This window comes from Aotus nancymaae, unplaced genomic scaffold (genome assembly GCF_030222135.1).
Source record: "Aotus nancymaae isolate 86718 unplaced genomic scaffold, 86718_ANA_hifiasm-v0.15.2.pri h1tg000088l, whole genome shotgun sequence".
Lineage (NCBI taxonomy): Eukaryota > Metazoa > Chordata > Mammalia > Primates > Aotidae > Aotus > Aotus nancymaae.
The window spans coordinates 16565030-16585488 of NW_026988503.1; the positions used below are offsets into that span (position 1 = coordinate 16565030).

Sequence of the window (20459 nt, forward strand, 5' to 3'; positions counted from 1 at the left end):
TGGGGTCTTCTAGATATACAATCATGTCGTCTGCAAATAGAGACAATTTGACTTCCTCCTTTCCTATTTGAATACCCTTTATTTCTTTTTCTTGCCTGATTGCTCTGCCTAGAACTTCTAATACTATATTGAATAGGAGTGGTGAGAGAGGGCATCCTTGTCTAGTGCCAAATTTTAAAGGGAATGCTTCCAGTTTTTGCCCATTCAGTATGATATTGGCTGTTAGTTTGTCGTAAATAACTTTTATTATTTTGAGACACATTCCATCAATACTTAGTTTATTGAGGGTTTTTAGCATAAAGGGCTGTTGAATTTTGTCAAAGGCCTTCTCTGCATCAATTGAGATAATCATGTGGTTTTTGTCTTTGGTTCTGTTTATGTGGTGAATTACGTTTATAGACTTGTGTATGTTGAACCAGCCTTGCATCCCCGGGATGAAGCCTACTTGATCATGGTGGGTAAGCATTTTGATGTGCTGTTGCAATCAGTTTGCCAGTATTTTATTGAAGATTTTTGCATCTATGTTCATCACGGATATTGGCCTGAAGTTTTCTTTTCTTGCTGAGTCTCTGCTGGGTTTTGGTATCACGATGATGTTGGTCTCATAAAATGATTTGGGAAGGATTCCGTCTTTGGGATTGTTTGGAGTAGTAGAATTCAGCTGTGAACCCATCTGGACCTGGGCTTTTTTTGGGTGGTAGGCTCTTAATTGCTGCCTCAACTTCACAAGTAAATCACTCCTCAGCAAATGCAAAAGAACGGATATCATAACAAACAGTCTCTTAGACCACAGTGCAATCAAGTTAGAACTCAGAATTCAGAAACTAACTCAGAACCGCACAGCTTCATGGAAACTGAACAACTGGCTCTTGAATGTTGACTGGATAAACAATGAAATGAAGGCAGAAATAAAGATGTTCTTTGAAACCAACGAGAATGAAGACACAACATACCAGAATCTCTGGGACACATTTAAAGCAGTGTCTAGAGGAAAATATATGGCAATAAATGCCCACACAAGAAGCAAGGAAAGATTCAAAATCGACACCCTATCGTCAAAATTGAAAGAGCTAGAAGAGCAAGACCAAAAAAACTCAAAACCTAGCAGAAGACAAGAAATAACTAAGATCAGAGCAGAACTGAAGGAGATAGTGACATAAAAAGCCCTTCAAAAAATCATCCAGGAGCTGGTTTTTTGAAAAGATCAACAAAATAGACTGCTAGCCAGATCAATAAAAAAGAAAAGGGAGAATAATCAAATAGTTGGAAAAAATAGGTGATAAAGAGGGTATCACCACAGATTCCACAGAAATACAAACCATCATCAGAGATTATTACAAACAACTCTATGCACATAAACTAGTAAACCTACAAGAAATGGATAAATTCCTGGACGCTTGTATCCTCCCAAGCCTAAACCAGGAAGAAGTCGATACCTGTAATTTTTTAATGCACATTCCTAAAGAGCAAGCTCAATTATCTTCTTTCTTCTTTATTCTATATTGTCTTTGGCATAATTTTCTCCTCATAGTTGATAATAATTACAAGAACAAAAAATAGAGTAAATTCTATACAATAAAAACAGGATTGATGACAGACTAAAAATAATTAACAACAGAACTCTTGACAGTCAAATTAATTATAATAACAAACACTTCTATGGCACCTACTATGAGCCTTTATAGTATTAGTATCCCCATTTCATAAATGAGAAAACTGAGGCACAGAAAGTAACTTCTCCAGGGTGACACAGAAAGCAAGTTATGGAGCTGGGATAAACCTAGGTAGTGTTGCTCAAAATGCATGCTCTTAACCACTATGCTATACTATAAAGGTCCCTGTGAATCACTGAGACAGAATTGCAGTTATTAGATAAACAGAAGAGTATTGATGTGTGAAAAGTCTGCCTGTAAATAAAGTTCATATTACTGTAAGAGTATAATTGCATCAAAACTTATTTACTACTCTGTTTTATAAACTGAGATGCTTACCTCCAAATTACATCATATACAGGATCAAGACACACACCAAATCCTTGCAGATCCTCTTGTTCTGAGTCATTAAAAGTTTTACAACTCCCATCTACTTTATTTATCAGAAGGCATTTAAATGGAGGAGGTTCTGATATAGAAGCAGGTACCAGGCCTTAAGAAAAAGAATATTTATATATAATTTTAATATATATTATGCTTTTATATTCCCCAAAACCCAGATGAATAAGTGGAGAATGAAAGAGGCTAAGGAACTAAAAAATCTTTAAGTGGGAAAATTAGGGCTAAAACCTCAGGATGTCTAAATTGACAACACATGCTCCTAATCTCTTGCTATACCACTCTATTATATAATTATTCACAATATCATGGACACAAGTATAGATTGATATCTCGGTCTTCATGAAACTTCAAAGTTTGATTTATATAACCTCCCATAAAAATCAATTTCTAAAACTTTTTTTGCAAGAAACAATGCAGAAAAATCTCATCTCTTATGGATTTTATTCTACCAGAATTTAGTTTATAGTTTTACCACTGTCTAGCTGCCAAAAACTGTGGTTTCTAGATCTCCCAATTATTCCATTCTTTCAGCACACAGACACATATAAACACAGACGTTTACAGGCTTGTTTAAATTTCTTCGAGCAGAAAGAAAACAAAAAACTATAAAAGTATATTTCATTATAGGGAAAGATAAACCACTTACTACCAATGATGACAAGAGTTTGGAAGGAGCATTTGTTTATTTCTGGTATTACCTATTATGTGTTTACTGGCAAAAATTTCTGATGTCGCAAGTACATGAGAATTAATAAGTGCTTCATCAATTCGTAAGAAAGTCTGGTCCCCACTTGCACCTATCCAAGTAGCTTTTCTTCCATATTTTGATCCAATGTTAGGCATGGGAGCTGGCTTTGCATTCCAATATGGCACATCCAAAATTGGTCTGCCCAGTTGTCCTTTCTAAAAGATTAAATAAACCATATTAACAATATTGCTGTGTAAACAATCTAATTTTCATAAAATTAAGGAGGCAGTAGATAAAAATCACTCTAAGAAACCTTATTTTTCACCACTTGTTAGTTTGGGTTTTTAAAATAAATATAATACCTACGAAATTTGGACCATACATTTATAAAGTAATACAATAATTTCTATTATTCCTGGAAAGTCTTCCCCCAATAAAGTATAAAGTGCATCATTTCAAAAAAAAAAGTTTTAAATATTTTCCAATCAAGAAATACCTCCAAAATACTTTGTCTTCATCTACATTTAAATGAAAAGTATGATAAATACATACAGTATATTAAAATATTAGTATTGCAAATTGTTCATTTAAAAAGTCACTCTGACATTATAGGTTGATAGTATAAAAGAAAGTCACTATTAAACTCATACAATCTGAGAATATTCAAGTGAAAAGACCAAAATAAATACTAAAACTGTGAATACAATTAGAAAAATATGTAATGTTTTCAGATGGTATGTCCATAAGTTATTTCATTTATGCTTTAAAATAAACAGCACAATCAATGGTAAGGTATGATGTTTTAAGTAAATAACTATTAACCACTTTAAAAGTATGGCTATCTATAGGGACCTGGTCAGGTAAATGTTTAATTTTAAAAGTAATAGGAAGTTTCTCACTACTAAGCCAGTAGCTGAAAAAAAATAAAAGAATGTTGACATTGACTCAGTAGATATTCCTCCACTCCTGGCTCAGGAGCTCTCTACTCCCACAGCATTCTGGAACAAGGGAGCTGAGAGCACTGCAAACACTCTGGTCACGTTCTCGGCCAACCACCAGGTAATACAGCAAGAAAACACATCCACAAATTGACTGTGGAATCCCTGGATAGGACCAGGGAAGGAAACATGGCAAGTACATGATAAGAGAAGCAGCCAAAACATTCAACGTTTATTTCTCACCCTCTGTAAAAGGGTTTTTATTTTTGACAAAGAAAATAAGAGAGCACAAAAATGTAAACAATGGTTTGGTGCAGTCGCTCACGCCTGTAATCCCAGTACTTTGGGAGGCCGAGGAGGGCGGATCACCTGAGATCAGGAGTTCGAGGCCAGCCTGGCTAACATGGTTAAACCTCCTCTACTAAAAATACAAAAATTAGCTGGGTGTGGTGGCGAGTGACTGTAGTCCCATCTACTCAGGAGGCTTCAGCATAAGAACTGCTTGAATCCAGGAGGCAGAGGTTGCAGTGAGCTGAGATCATCACACCACTGCACTCTAGCTTGGATGACAGAGCAAGATTCCGTCTCAAAAAAAAAATGTAAATAGTGAGCAAAATATATCATATTCAGGGATATACTCACTTTCAGAGGAAAAATAAATTAGTTACCTTTTTTATCGACTATTGAAATAAATATGTACTCCCTTACTACCAAATAATGTGAAGAAAAGCAGTACAAAAATGTGGTAAGATACCTGGACAACGGACTCAGAATGTGGTTATAAATAGCTAATTTTAAATTCATAAAAGTTCACAACTAGGACTGCTGGGACTGGAAGACAATGACTGTCTGACTTCAAATCTTACCACTCACATAACCCCCTCAAAAGACACAAAAATGTGCTGTGCAAACAAATCTATAAGTAACTCAAACCTTCAGCAGTATAAGGAGACAGCAGGTGTCATGATCTCTATGTTTCCTATAAGCAGAAGAAGCCAAATTCCAAGAGTTCTCTCCACCCACCTGCTACTGCAAACCTGAGTGTGTGCAGAGCACAAAAGAGGAAGCTCTTAAGAAGGAAAACAGAGGCATGTGGGGAAGTTAGAAACAGCACAGGCAAAAGCATCCCCTCAAACGGAAAGTTAACCTTCAATGCCAAAATACTAAATATGGATGCGAACTGTAAGGATCAGAGCACCAACTAAAGGCAAAAGAACTTAAAGTAAGCAGGACTATTCCTCATCTATCAGACTGGCACAAATTAAAGGTACCACAACATATTCTGTTGGCAATTCTGTGGAAAACAGGCAATCTCATACACTGTTACTGTGAATGCAAAATACAAGAGAACTACATAGGCATTAACCTTCAACCCAGTAATCTCACTTTTAGAAATTTGTCTCAAAGATACACTTCTAACAATATTCGTTACTATCATTGCAAAGTAAGTAAATATACAAACATAAGAAATTGAATGAATAAACTACCATATAAACACACAATGGAGTACTAGACTGAGGTTAGAAAACATGAAGAGCTCTATGAACCAATATGGAGTGATTTCTAGGTGATATACTGAAGCAAAAACAGAAAAGTGCAAAAGAGCATATATAGACTATTACCTTAAAAAAATGAGGAAGGGGAAATATATCTATGTATATACATAAGTCACATGTCACTTAATGACAGGGATATGTTCTGAAATATGTGTCATTAGGTGATTCTGTGACTGTACAAACATCAGAGTGGACTTACACAAACCTAGATGGTATAGTCTACTACACACTTAGTGATATGGTGTAGCCTATTGCTCCTAGGCTACTGCCCTGTACAGCATGGTGGTGTACTAAATACTGTAGGCAACTGTAACTCACTAGTATTTGTGTATCTAAACCTAAAAAAGGTATAGCCAAAGTATGAATTATAATCTTATGGGAACACCTTAGCATATGCAGTCCATCACTGACCAAAATACTGTTCATGACAGTATTTTATGCAGTGCATGACTCTGTATGTATACACATAATACATATATAGATATATATTTAATAGTGTGTGTGCATGCTTATTTATTTATCTTCACAAGAAGAAACACGAGAAGGATAAACTGTAAAACAATGACATTCATTACCTACAAGTGTGGAGTGAAAGGTGTGGGGAGGCAGAAATGTCAGGGATATGAGAGGGAGTGACACCTGAGTATACAATATTTGTATAACTTCATTTTTAGCAACATGTAAATGTACTATGTATTTTAAAAATGAAATAAAATTTAATCAAAGTTTAGGGTGAGGGGAATCTTAAACTGAAACAAATGAGCTCCATTCTATTCCAAAGGAACTGTAATTTCCAATGAACAAGAGAGAGAGAGAGAATCCAGGCCACTCATGGACAGTGCTTGACTATATACCTTCAGACTCCGGGAAGGAGCAAGACTGACCTTTCAGTGAGTTTGTTTTTTTGGACTTGAATAGGCAAAGCAAATGTAAAACTATTTTAGATATATTTGGGAACTAAGTGAGAAATAAATAAATTGGCATTGTTGAAAGCAAAGATTCTTACTGAGGAAGAAAGAACATAAATATAGAACAGAACCAGGTAAGAAAGAACCTTGTGGGAATGGATCAGAAGTAGAAGTCACAGTATGGGCTTAATTCTTTTTCTTTCCTTCTTTTCAAGGCAGGATCTTGCTCTGCTGTCCAGGCTGGAGGGCACTGGTGCAATCATGGCTCTCACTACAGCCTGGACCTCCAGGGCTCAAGTGATCCTCCCACCTCCGCCTCCTGAGCAGCTAGGGCCAAAGGCACATGCCACCACACCCAGCTAATTTTTTTATTATAGAGATGAGGTCTCACTATGTTGGCCAGGCTGGTCGAACTCCTGGGCCTGCCAAAGTGCTTGGATTATAGGTATGAACTAGCACGCCTGGCCTATGATTTCTAAAATACAAACATATATGTGGACACATACATAAATGCATACTGGAGATGCAAAGACGTCCTGTAGCAATGAACACATCTAGTGCCCAGTTAGTATCTATTACTATTCCCCACTAAGAAGAATTGGTGTTCTTGGAGAAATGGCTGATTCTAGGACTGATACAGGGCCTGTACAGGATAAACCCTGAACAACTTGTTATGCTGGAAAGAAAGGAAGTGCTCCAAAAAATGAAGGGGCATGCCACAATAATACAAGTCTGAGATAATCTAAGCACCCAAATGATTAAAGATGATAATGAAGAAAATACAAATACCTGAGTCTATACCAATAATAACTAGACAAACAAGTAAACAGGAAAGGAGGGCTCTTGCTTACAGTAAAATGCAAAGTGTCTACTGGGGCTGAAAAAAACTCACCATTTTTTAAACATTAAAGACTAATTCAAGAAAGAATGATCAATAGATGCTAAATCTAGGGGGAAATTTTGATGAGAAGGAGGCATCTTAAAAGTGTCAACCTACAGACTGCTTATAGCTGCAAAGCAGAAACAGTACAGAAACCAGACATTTGATCAGGTGATCAAAATGTACATAATCAATGAGGAACAGATGGACATTCTGTGCCTCCAGATGTGATGCAGCGAGCAAACACAACATCACTTACAGAGTATCTCTGCCTTGGTGCACAACCTGCATCTAAACATGAGGACATATCAGAGAAACAAGAATGAGGAGCATTCTATTTTTTAAAACAGTACTATACTCTTCAAAAGTGTCAGTGTCATAATAGACAATACATAGCTGTGGAAATGTTACAGATTAAAGGAGACTAAAGACACACAACAGGCAAATGTAAGGCCTGATCCTAGATTGGAGGGGAAAGACATGCCAAAAATAATTATTGGGTCAATTCACAAAATACAAACTAAGGTATGTACGAGGTAACAGGCCGTAACGTATACAAGACATTATTAAAGGATTCAAGAAAAAAAAATTGTTTTATATACATACACACACACACACACACACACACTGTGTGTGTGAGAGAGAACAGGCACATGTGCAATAATAAAGCAAATGCTTGATCAGAATGTTAACACTAGGTGAATCTGGTTAAAGACATTAACCATATATTCTATGTACTGTTCTTAGTTGTGCAACCTTTCTGTAAGTTTGAAACCATTTCCAAATAAAATATTTTAAGTATACATTTACATTTTTTAAAAAATCAAAAGCTGTAAATGTCATCCCAGAGACTTAGGTTCTAGAGTTCTTAGTAATTACCCAAGTCAGAAATGGCAGAAGTATATCAGCACAGTCTCACAAAGATTTTTCCTGATATCTGCTATGCTCAAACTACACAAAATTCTTAAAGCATTTTCACTCTCTTTAAGCTTTGGTGAAGAGAGAGAGAGTGTGCACAAGCACCCATGTAACAGGCAGACAGACTCAGAGGGTGGAAAAGGAAAAAAGAAAGTATAATTTTAAACAATTAAAGACAGAATTAGCTCTACTGAATGCTTAAAGGACTTTAATCTGAAATAAACATGCCCAATTCTAACAAAGCTGTTAAATTCAATAAATTCTAATACTACGCTAGAAAGGAAAATTACTTCAAAGAATATCATCAGGTTTTGTGTGTGTTGGGGATGAAGGCATGAAATATTATGTAACAATTATAATACAAGAATTTCACTGGAACCAGAAAAAATAGCTAACAGAGACAAATTATAAGGCAATGGTATAATGCAATATTACAATGTTTTAAAAATTCCTTACAGAAAAACTTCCAAATGTGAAGACCTGTCCATCCATTAAAAGTACTGCCGTATGGTTGCTGCCTGCAGTGACTTGTGTGCTAGGGCCTGGCAATGCTTGAACAAGTGTGGGACATCCCCTAGGTTAAAAAAAAAAAAAAGTAAGTCAATTTCTTACGAGACTCAACTAAAATAAAAACAGTAAGTAAACAATGCAGTAAAGAGTAGAAAAGATATAAGGCACTAATAAGAATATTCAATAAACATTTAAGTGCTAAATGTCTATCTCCATTCCAGGTACTAGATAAACAAAGATGAAAAAGACAATTGCTGGCTTTAAGAAGATCATTAAAAAGATCTTCTAAATTTAATGACTCTAACCATAGACATATAAGTTTTAATATTTCTAAAAACTGGTGCTATATTTATTTTTAATATGGTACTCTGTATACTGACTGACTTGCTAGAGATCTTTATATTTATTGGATGAATAAGAATCACGTAATGCCTTAACAGGAGGAATTCAATCCAGGAACTAGATGAAATAATTAATTTTATGATCCTGTTTTCTAACTCTTATCACTAAGCAATAAGTTTAGATCTTAGAATCATAGTTAATGAGTCAAAACATACATGAGAGGCATTAGAGAAGTGGCTATAAGCTCAGGCCTGAAAGCTATACTGGCTGGGTGTGAATCCTGGCTCCCCAACTTAATAGTAATGTGACCAGGACTTCGAACAAATTTTTCATTCTTTTTGTATTTCCGTTTTCTCTCTATCATGTGGAGAATACTAACAAACGGTGTCTGCCCCCACAGGGTTCCTGTGAAGAATAAAGAGGTCCATTCATATCAAGTGCTTGGATCAGTGTCTGGCACATAGTTTAATGAATGGTAACTATTATGATAAATGACATCCTAGTATCCTTTCCTACTTTTAATAGCCATTTTTAGTAACCATTATTTGTAATTAGAAAAACAACCATCATAGAAATATTCCACACATAATAGGAGAGCTCTGCTTTGGAGACAATGTAATTATGATACTTTAAATTTTTTAAATTATACAAAATATATGTTTTTAGTGATTACTGAGATTGTCATGAAAAGTGAATCGGAAAAGGACAAGACTAGCAGCTGGAAACCTAGTTAAGAAAATTTCATAGTAGTTTGGGTAATTTTTGATGAAGGCCTTAACTAGGAGCACTGCAGAGTGAAAGAGATAGTGACTCTGATAGCTATGTAAGCAACAGAACTGACGAAACTTGGCAGATGATTGATAAGCGGCAAGGAAGATTTTTTTGTTTAAGCGACAGAGTAGACAGTGGTAATGTTCACTTAAGTTATGAGAATGAATGAGATCTAGGAAACCTCTTTGAGAGAGAAAAGAAGAGATCCTAATTTCCCTTATGAGTCTCTTCTAACACTTTAGATATAGACAGAGGAAGAAGAGCTCACAGACATCTAGAATAAACCACACAGGAAGAAAGAACTCAAGGAGACTCATTGGAAGAATAGGTTTCAAGAGTGGAAAATAATGTGCATGCCTAATGCTCTAAGGAGACGTACAAGTAACCACTGGATTTAGCAGAAGGAGGCCTCTGTGGTGGAAGCAGGCAAGGCAGCAGCAGATAAGGAGTCAGAGAATACACAAAGTCTCTAAGTATCCCAGCACTATAGGGAAAAAGAAAGGAGAGCCACCAGCTAAAGGAACAATGAAGCTGAACAAGAGGATTTGTCTTTTTTTTTTAACGATAGAGATTTGAGGAAGTTTAAAAGGTTGACTCAAGATAAAGACGCTAAAGACAAACATCAGAGAGAAACAGGAAACAGAAACAGATCTCTAAGGAAAAGGCAGCTAGGTTTCACAGCATGGACACGACAGGTTCTTCTTTCATTGTAACATGAGGAAAGAAGCAGAGAAGTGGTATGGAAGCAGGCAGGTTTGCAGGGTTGGTGGGCTGAATAATTTCTTATTTTTGTTGCAACGTAAATGGAGGTCCTATGCTGAAAGACAGAAACAGGTGAGTGGAGAGTTTGAAGATTCAAGAAAAGGTATGGTGGTAGATGGAACAGATACATACCGAGAGCAGGAGTTTTCAACCTAAATATAAAGGACTTCTAGGAAGTCCATAAGTGAGCTTCGAAAGATCCCCTAAATTTGCAAGCAAATTTTTAAGTGTATATTCTTGTATTTTTCTGGACTGAGACCACATATCTTTCATCAAACTGTCAAACAGTATTAAGTCAAAGTTCAAAACTACACAACAGGAAGATTAATGACCATTGTAGAGGGACTGGTTGAATCTACAAATTATGTATCAATCTGCATAGGTATGGTATTTATTTCTTTCCAGAAGCTTAAGTGTAGGGTTAGGAAATATAAACAGATTGATCCATGCTTGCAGTTTTATCATGTCCTAGTACCATGTCCAGGAGAGTGGGAAAATTGAAGAAATTGGTAAGAGTATAGGTGAAGAAGTTAAGCAACAGTCTTTAACTTGAGTAGGAAAAAAAGTAAAAAAGGAATGAAAAATAGTGAAAAAGTAGAGAGTTGCGGGGCATAAAGTCAAAGGCAAGTAAAGTAGGGCTGCATCACAGAAGAAGAAAGCATCATCAGATTACAGATATTTAAACTAGAGAATTCAGAGTTAGAGCTATGCTAGATCCAGCATGGGTTCACAGAACATCCTCTGTGAATGCAGAAGCAAGAATGCTCTATGGGACCACTCATGTGGACACTAACATCACTCATGTTTATAACAAGACTCAGGGTAAGGAAATACTCTGAGCCAGATGCTACATTTTCAATGAATAAAAGGCAGTGAATGAAAAAAGGTAGTAGGTAACAACAGCAGAGTAGAACGAAACGGTCGTGCCTCAGAAGAGCAGTAGTTTTTCCACTTGGGGATGTAATAATACAGCTAGGAAAAACAGTGGAAAGGGAAGTGGTTCTCAATTCTGAGTACGGGGAGTTTTTGCAAATGAATAATTGTCATTTCAAAGGGCCATAAGTGGAACTCATGCCCTCACAGAAACATCCAGTCCATTGCAAACAAGAAACTGAAGGGATAATTCCTGTAACTGTTTACTCATCTGTAATTTACAAATCACTTTCACACAGAAAATGTGAAATTGTATCACCACTGTGATAACTGTACCACTGATTATCAAAATAACTCCCTGGGGAGAGCTGAAGAGTTTGAAAGATTTTTCCCAAGAACTGGTGGCGGGTCTTCTAGTACATAGTCTTCAAACTCTTTAGATGATAGCAGAGAGTCTATTCACTAAATTACTTGAAAAACAGAGGAAGAACAGAAAGAAAAACTTTGTGTATGCAGGTGTGCACAATAGGTACTTTACATACATCACATTAATTCTACAACAATCCTATGGGATATGAAAACTAAGGCTTAGAGAAATTAGTCACATTGTTGATAAGAAGTGAAGCAAAAGAGCCGAACCTTGGCTCCAGGTTCATGACTGTGTAGCACATTAGTGCAGAAGGAGGATAGGAGATCAAGAAAAAGATGAAACTGAAACACTATAAGAATTATCAAAATTCTGCTAGAAAAGAGAATAAAAGCAGCTAAACCATACGGTTTTTCCCCCCAATTACTAACCATGGTAAAAGAATTTGAAATGCAGAAACTGAAGAGCACACCAAACAAAATAAACCAAAAAGAGGGTTGGTAGACTCATGTCATGACTGAATGTATAAAAGTCCTCATAAGCCTTTTGACATTCACTTTAAAAAGCAGCAAAAGGAACAGCTAACATTTATTGAGTGCTAACTATGGGCTAGGCTCTGTGCTAAACCATTTGTTCATTTCACTGAATTCTCACACAACCTTGCGAGGGAGAGATGTTTATTTACATTTAATAATCGAAGAAACTAAGACACAAGAAAAGTAACCTGGCCAAGATCACATAGCTACCAAGTGACAGAATCAGGACCCAACACAGACACCAAACTCAGTCATTCTGGCAATACAACACATTAAATAAAGAGAGTATCATAACATTTTTCCATCTTCATTATCACGCACACAATATTTATCTTAACACATTATTGTGTGTTATATAGTACATTCAGTAAATTCCAGTTAATAGCTCTTGATTGCTTCAGACTTTTCAAAGATATTCTCCACAGTAACACTTTATTTCAACTAAGCATCTATAAATGTTTTGCTTTGTTGTAGTTGATACATATGCTATAGAAGCTTTGTTCCTCCCAAGATTGTTCCTCAATTCCTTTCTGAATTAATAAGAGTTCTTGATTACTACTTTCCAAGTCCCACAAAGATCCAGATAGACAAGGTAACTGAGTGCTTAAGACTGAAGCAGTCTTGACGAATTTCTCATATACTAGGCACAGTATATAAGTATGACTACTGTATTATCCATTTTAGCTCTGCTCACACTTCATGTAATCAGTCTTTCAGTTACCACTCAATGGAACCAGGAGTAAAACATTCCATGTTGGAAAAGAACAACTTTGGGCAGTTAAAACAGATTCCACCAGTGTTTAATCTTCTTAAGAAATTAAAGTCACATGGTTGGTAAGAAGTGAAGAGCTGAACCTTGCCTCTACAGTTCCAGGTTTGATGACTATGTAGCATCTACCAGTCACTACACCACTGTGTGGATCCCACCAATGTTTAATCTTCTTAAGAAACCCTGATATTTTGTTTCAACATTAAATGCTATCACATTTCATGAAGATGATAAACTCAAGTTATTTAAAATACTGAGCATATTGCTACAGTAGTATCACCGGAGGAAGTCTGGCCTGAAGCTGCCCTATATCTCTTGAGACTTGCAAATCAAAGAATGGTGTTCACTAGTAGAACCAGGACCACAAAATAATGTTTTTAGGTAACCTCTCCATTTTAAAAGCTGACATGAACACCTTTCCTCTCAGCAGCCATCACACCTCAGTGCAGTGTGGAAGGATGCTGTGCTCATGCTGCTTATTCTTCTGAGGGCCGAGTGCACAGTAAGATAGCATAACATGACCATAACGTGGCCAGGCTTTTCACTATTTCCCTTTCCACTCTGGCAAGACCATGAAATACTGTTATTTGCCAAATATTTTCTGTGATGTGCCCCCTTTGCTGCATACATGACTGAGACCCCATCTTGTCTAACTGCAATGCACCTTTCCCAGTTTCTATGGCTCACAAAATAACCACCAGCTAAATAACAACGGTAACAGCACTACTGATACAAATAAACTCTCTTCTTCTGTGTCCTAACTCTCAAATGAGAAACAGAACAAAAAGTTGCCACACTCTTCCCCACAAAGGTTATACTCATCCCTCAGAATCAATGGGGGATTAGGTGCAGGATCCCCCGCAGCCACTAAACTCCATGGATGCTCAAGTACCTTATATAAATTGGCATGATATTTGCACATAACCTAAGCACATCCTCCTGTATACTTTAAAACATCTCTAGATTACTTACAATACCTAATACAATGCAAACCCCATGTTAATGGTTGTTATACTCTATTGTTTAGGAAATAATGACAAGACAAAAACATCTGTACATGTTCGGTATACATGCAATTATTGTAAGTCTAACTATGTATTCTGTCAAGATTGATTGAATCCATACATGCAGAACCAACAGGTATAGAGGGCCAACTGTAATTGCAACACAGATTCACCCTTGCATCTCAGTAACGTTATTCAATTGCAAAGCAAAATATCTGTTGGCATCTAACACCTGTGACAGTAATTACTCAACACTGTTGATATTATGTCATATCCAACAGACACATTTGATAAGTAATTCTGCCAAAGACATCTTTTGCTCTTTGCAAGCATGATATTTGTCATTAAATATTTGTGATTGTGATAGTTTTACAAACCTTTTGAGAGGAGCATCAATTTTATGTTGCATTTGTGTTTTTAATGAGAAGTTCAACTCAATGATATCTCAATCATCTCTTACTACTAGCAACAAAATTCATAAAAGGAACTCAGGACATTCATTTTCATTGTCACTTTTTATGCAGTGCCCATGGATCTGACCCTGCCTCAGCTCAAGAGGTAGACAGTGGTTCCCATCCTGGATACATATAGAATATGGGGACCTTTTAGAAAAATCTATGATGCTGGCATCCTATCCAGGACCACTCCCCACCCCTGTCCCACCCACAAGCCTTCCAACATACATCTCTCAGAAATGCTAGATGTAGAATCCATGTATGATATTTTTTCAAATTCCCTAAGTAATTCTAATATACAGCCAGGGTTAAGAATCACTAGTCTTTACCATATAAATGGCAGAATTCCATCCCTGCTACAATAGTAGGGTGAGTTCAAGATACAGTGAAAACCTTGGATTTTATGTAATGACTCTGTGAAGAGAAGTTCTCTTTCTTTTACTGTAAGGAAAAACCATAAAAGTCTCCTTGATTCTGGCACATACACTTTGACTACAAGGAAGAATAAGGCAGAGTAGAAGGTCAAAAAGAAGGTGAGTTTTTGCAACAAAGTGGATTGCTGAGTGGAGTCTGGCTTGAAGCTGCTCTATATCTTTCTAGATTTGATAAATACTCCTGTTTCCATGGTGAGACAGCCACAGACACAGACCATTCAGATTTACTTCACGACAATCTGTTACAGAAAGTAGAATTAACTATTGTTACAGCCTCAGGTGCTGTCTCTTTGGATGCATGAGGACATTCGTCCCCTCGGGTGCTACCAGCTGTGCCTGAACATGGTGAAGGTATGAACGCTGATCTATTCCTCCCCAACGCAGGACCCTTCCAAAGGTATCCTCAGCTTTGGGACACGCCACTGTTCTGGCTAAAACTCTCTTAATGCTGTGCTGTAATCTAGACTCCTCCTACCCAATTCCTCCCTTTCTCCTTTCATAGGGATCAAAACTACATCGTATCTGAAGGCCTTCCTTGTCTGTGCTAGTCCTTTTCCCCTTTATCTCTCTCACAGGTGTTTTCTCCTAATACATTCTTTGCGCATCTAATCCTGTCTTGGCATCTGCTTTCTGGAAGACTTGAACTAATAAAGATAAATTTTCTGTTGCTTTTGACCAAAAGTATTCTGACTGCATTACGCAGAATACAAACTAGGCTGCTGTAATGAAAGACAAAGTAAGAGGGACTTCAAGATAGAAGTTTATTTCTCAGGCAAGCAGCATGCAATTGTAAGAAGCTGACGGGGGCAGTTCATGGTGTCAGGGACCCAGGCTATTCCTCTTATACTTCTGCCATTCTCAATATACAGTCTCCAACTAATCATCTCTATGATAACTTCTTTAGTTTCTGCTACCACATATTCATTCCAACCAGCAAGTTGGGAGGGGAGAAGGGAAAATGGAGAGGTACGCCCTTTCCCTTTAACAACAAGATTCCAAAGTAGCACCTATCACTTAGGTTCACATGACCACATCCTGCTGCAATGGAGGCTGAGAAAGGTAATCTTCAGTTGCATGATCATGTCACAAACTAAAACTCCACTACCAAATGAAGTAGGAATATTAGGAAATGACTACCAGTCTCTCTACTACAATTAATTCTTTACTATTTGCAACAAGTCAAAATAGTTCATCAGAGAGACTAACAGGTTCTGTTCAAAAATTATTTAAAAGCTTCAATGACTGCATGTTATTAGATGAAAAATTCAAACAGACATCAGGAACATGATCGAATCCATTGCTGACCTTTTAAAAAACACAATTCACTGTCTTTTCTACTACCATGCACAGCCTTTAAAAAGATAATTGCTAAGAATATAGTAATATTTTGTGATAATCATAATCACTTTCATATTTAAAATATGTATCAACTTTTCTCCTGAAACTACAAAGTCCTTTATCCCCACAAAAGCACTCAACCACAAAATCTGAAACCCACCAATAATTCACGGGCCACACTTTGCAAAGCAGTGGCATAATATTATTTTAATTCTAGAAATGTATATTTAAAAAGACAGAGAGAGAAAAAAAAAGAAATAAGAAGGAAAAGAAAAAAGAGGAAAAAATAACCCAGGATCTTCAAATGAAAAGTTAGCAAGTACCTGGAGTTGACATCTCCATGTCCTAGCTGCCCATGCTGCCCATAACCAAATGTATAGACATCTCCATTTTCCATTAAAACCACTGAAAACAAAACACATAGCTTTATTTTTTCATTATATGCATTTTACATTTCTATTACAACTATACTAAAAGCAGTGTAATTTTTACTATTTAAGATTTATAGCACCATTAAAAATAGGTAACTGGTAGGAAAATTTATATTATATGAGAAATAAATATAATTTTAGTTCTACAAAGTATTTTTGTAGGTCATATAAATGTATACTTTTTTCATAATACATACTTTAAAACTCTTACAAATGATATTTGATAACAATTCTTAGTAACACATACTGGTTCAGGTCAACTGTAAAATCTTAATAATCAGTAACTACATATAAAATATTGTTCTATCTAGGATAGGAGGTCTGCACAATTATGTACAACATCAACGAAATGGCAGAACTTTAATGTCTGTTAATGCCTTATCATCTTCAAGGAAGGAATTTAACATTTTTTATTTTTATAAAGGTTGAATGGTACAGCACAGGATAACCCAAATGCCAATAATTTACTAAGAATTTAATTATTTTCTACCTTGTAAGAAAGTAAATTTATTGACGCACATTTATCACTGTACATTAACAAAATATGAGAACATGTTACAAATATCACAGCATTCTAGAATGGAAAGAGATTTAAGGGATTATTTCATCTTCCCGAATTTCTTGAATTATAAAAGAAGTCCATAGGAAAACAGATTGGAAGTTAGCTCTCTAGACAAGTACCTGTTCCATCATGCCACAGTTGTTTAAAGAGATAGTGTAATAAATACAAAGCTCTCACAGATTTGAGAGATTGCCACACTATAGCTTTTAACACATAGTTAACAGGCTATGTCCGTCAAATCTGAACAAATAAGTTTTTTAGCACAATTGTAAAAATGCAGTTATACCCTAAAGTTCCAGCTGCTACCTGAATGGTGAAATCCACAGCTGACTTGGACTGCCCGGAGCTCACAGTCAAATCGCACAGAGCCTGGAGGGTACGTTGTGATTTTGCTTGCATCCTTTTCTCCTCTTTCTCCACTTCCATCTGTAAGTGTTATAATTTGTGAATTATGAATAATTAAGCCATTACTCAACCTCGAAATAAAAATTTAAATCAGTTTATTATGGAAGAACAAGAGAAAAATGTTAAAAGGAACAAGCAAGAAGAATCTGTAGCTGTTAGAAGTGATAGATCAAGAATCTACCTGCAAAGAAGCAATTTTGAAAAGATAGACTATATACTTCTGTTTGCAAATATCACTAAATTAATAAAAAGAGAGATAAGATCTGGTTATGGATAAAACCTTATATAATAAATGGGTAATTAAGTTATAGAAATATCAAACTTTAAAATATAACAGTTTATATGGAAAAATTTAGTTTGCATAAAAAAATTACTGCATGCAAAGTCATTTAACAATTATTTTAAACTTAGTGATATTGTTAGTACTAGCCGTTTTTAAAATGGATTCACAAGTGACTTAGATTGCCTAAACAGATCTTAGAAAGGCTACACTGTCCATCAGTATTGCGAAACTCAACTGAACTTTTAAAAATGTATAAAGACCAAAGAGCTTTATTCAATATATTATAGTTCAATGGCCTATTCTCATTCATGTTTCCTGTGCCACCATCACCTTCAGCCGTACTGCTTTGTGGTTTTCTCCCTGTCCCCAACCACCAAACCTTTTTTCTGCTTTCATTCCTTCTTTCCTCCTCCCTTCTTATAATTTCTTCCATTTAGCTTGCTTTAAGTCTTTCTCTACCCCTAGTTTTTGCAATCCAACTTTGAATTTTCCAGCAATCTAATCACAGCAACAAAAACCACATTCCAGAATATAAAAATATTTGTTTGGAATGTGTAAATAACAACAACTTACTTTTCCTAATCACAATGTACTCTTCCTATACAATACTAACATGTGACCTTTATATTATCGAGATTCAAATTCCTTGCACACAGAATGAATGTATTATCTGGAAGGAATTTCACAAGTTCAACTAGTCTAAACCACTCTCAAGTGGTATAGAAACTCTAAACAAGTGTGTATTATATGAAGATACGTACGTGAATCTACAGACACACACTTTTAATTCTGTATTTTCATTGTGCATTTTAGAATGTTAAACAGAATAATATTAAATCATTTTGTGTTTATTTTATTCTTTTTTTACCTAACCTTTGGTAACATCCAGGTGAGACAAAACCCACCTACATTATTACTTTCCTTTCCATAACTAAATGACTATGATTTCAAAAATCTTGAAACTCTTTATGACTCTAGGACAGTAAAATCTCACTAATTCGGAATAACATAGAACAGGTAGGCCTGTGTGATTTACTGGAAAAGTCTTAATCATACAGAACACTGAAGTAAAATTCAGTTTTGTTACCTTCAAGCAGTACAGATTACAGATTAAACTAAATGCTACAATAAATAGAGTGTGGCTACCTACATTATATTTCAAAATAGGCCAATATTACATTTAAAATGTACCATAAACATAAAAGTCCTTTAACATACAAGAATTAACTGCCGGACCCAGAGGCTGAAGGCACGCTGAAGGAATCCTTCATTTCTTGAGCCCTTGGTTTGAAAAGCTAGTGATTTTAGACAGGTTTCCCCTTATAAGTATGACCCTGAAAATTCAGAGGAAGAAATTATTTTGAATTTTTTACTCAAAAAAGATCACAAATACTGCATCTCAAGTATCATAAATTCAGAATTAGTGAGAGGTTTTACTATAAAAGGATGAAGAATATGTTTCCTCTTCTGCTAAATTATCTAATGTGGGTTTGCCAAATTAAACCAAAGAATGGATGGACTAAAAAGAAAAAAAAAAAATCACAACATTTAGTTTCACTCCATCCAAAATAAAATATACTCAGTTCAAAGCCTCCTCATGTTGGAAAGATAGTGGAATGTTAAAATATATGCAAAGGCCTACACACACACACACACAAATATGTATCTTTCAAAGGCTATTTAATAAGATTCTAGATGTAAAGAAATTTTACAGCTTTATTTCAATTGGTAAAAATGTCTAATTAAAACCAAATGTGATTTAACATAGAAAACACATTGTGTTCATATGATTCTGCCAGACTTAATCAAACATTTCAAGTATCATTCCACTTTACATAAATGTATTGATACCTAGTTAGAAGGTATTAGCTTTGAATTTAGCATTTTGTCTCCTCCCTTGAGTAGGAGATTAAATATAGGCATAAATCCCACAATAGAGACATAGCATCAGGGAAGGAGATTTTTAAAAAGGTTGGTAATTTACTGAATAAAACCACAATGACTAAAAGAGTAGCAGCTATTATTTAGAGGTCAAAATAATACTAGAAACATTTTGTTCACTGAAACAAACTGCATCTACACAAAACAACTTCTCGATTATTATAGATGGTAAAAATCTTACAAGTAAAAAAATTGAGATGAGGGTCTTAATCATTAGCAGCGCGCACGCGCACACACACACACACACACACACACACACATATAGTATTTGGTATTTTGGCCACTTATTAAGTGCCTTTTTTCTTTGACGAACTTTGATTAATGTCTAAGTTATAGGAATTTAACTCAATAACTTAGACATTAATCAAAGTTCGTCAAAGAAAAAAGGCACTTAATAAGTGGCCAAAAATTTAGTGCAAATTTTAGAACCAGCAAGTGAATTCAGCCAGATTACTTCTGCTCAAGTCGAGCATGATAGTTCACACCTGTAACCTCAGGACTTTGGGAGGTCAAGAAGGGCAGATTGCTTGAGCCTAGGAGTTCAAGACCAGCCTGGGCAAGATGGCAAAACCCTGTTTCTACTAAAAATACAAAAAACTAGCTGGATGTGGTGGTGAATACCTATAGTTCCAGCTACTTGGCGGCTGAGGTGGGAGAATCATCTGAGCCCGGGAGGTCAAGGCTGCACTGATTCTAGCCTAGGTGATAGAGTGAGACCCTGTCACACACACACA

General features: G+C 35.9%; 1 protein-coding gene across 7 annotated transcripts in view; it reads right to left on the bottom strand.

Moving 5' to 3' along the window:
• MYCBP2 (MYC binding protein 2) overlaps nucleotides 1-20459 on the bottom strand; it is a 279351-nt gene that overhangs the window by 160194 nt on the left and 98698 nt on the right. For 6 of the 7 annotated variants that reach the window (XM_012472003.2, XM_012472002.2, XM_012472001.2 and 3 more), the window contains 5 exons: nucleotides 17403-17522; nucleotides 16427-16508; nucleotides 8399-8516; nucleotides 2753-2957; nucleotides 1992-2145 (listed from right to left, as the gene is read on the bottom strand). In XM_012472003.2, coding sequence (XP_012327426.1) covers nucleotides 1992-2145; nucleotides 2753-2957; nucleotides 8399-8516; nucleotides 16427-16508; nucleotides 17403-17522 — 679 coding nt within the window. Of the gene's footprint in view, nucleotides 1-1991; nucleotides 2146-2752; nucleotides 2958-8398; nucleotides 8517-16426; nucleotides 16509-17402; nucleotides 17523-19002; nucleotides 19086-20459 lie in introns of those variants that run through there. The other variant, XM_012472013.3, reaches the window with a different exon arrangement.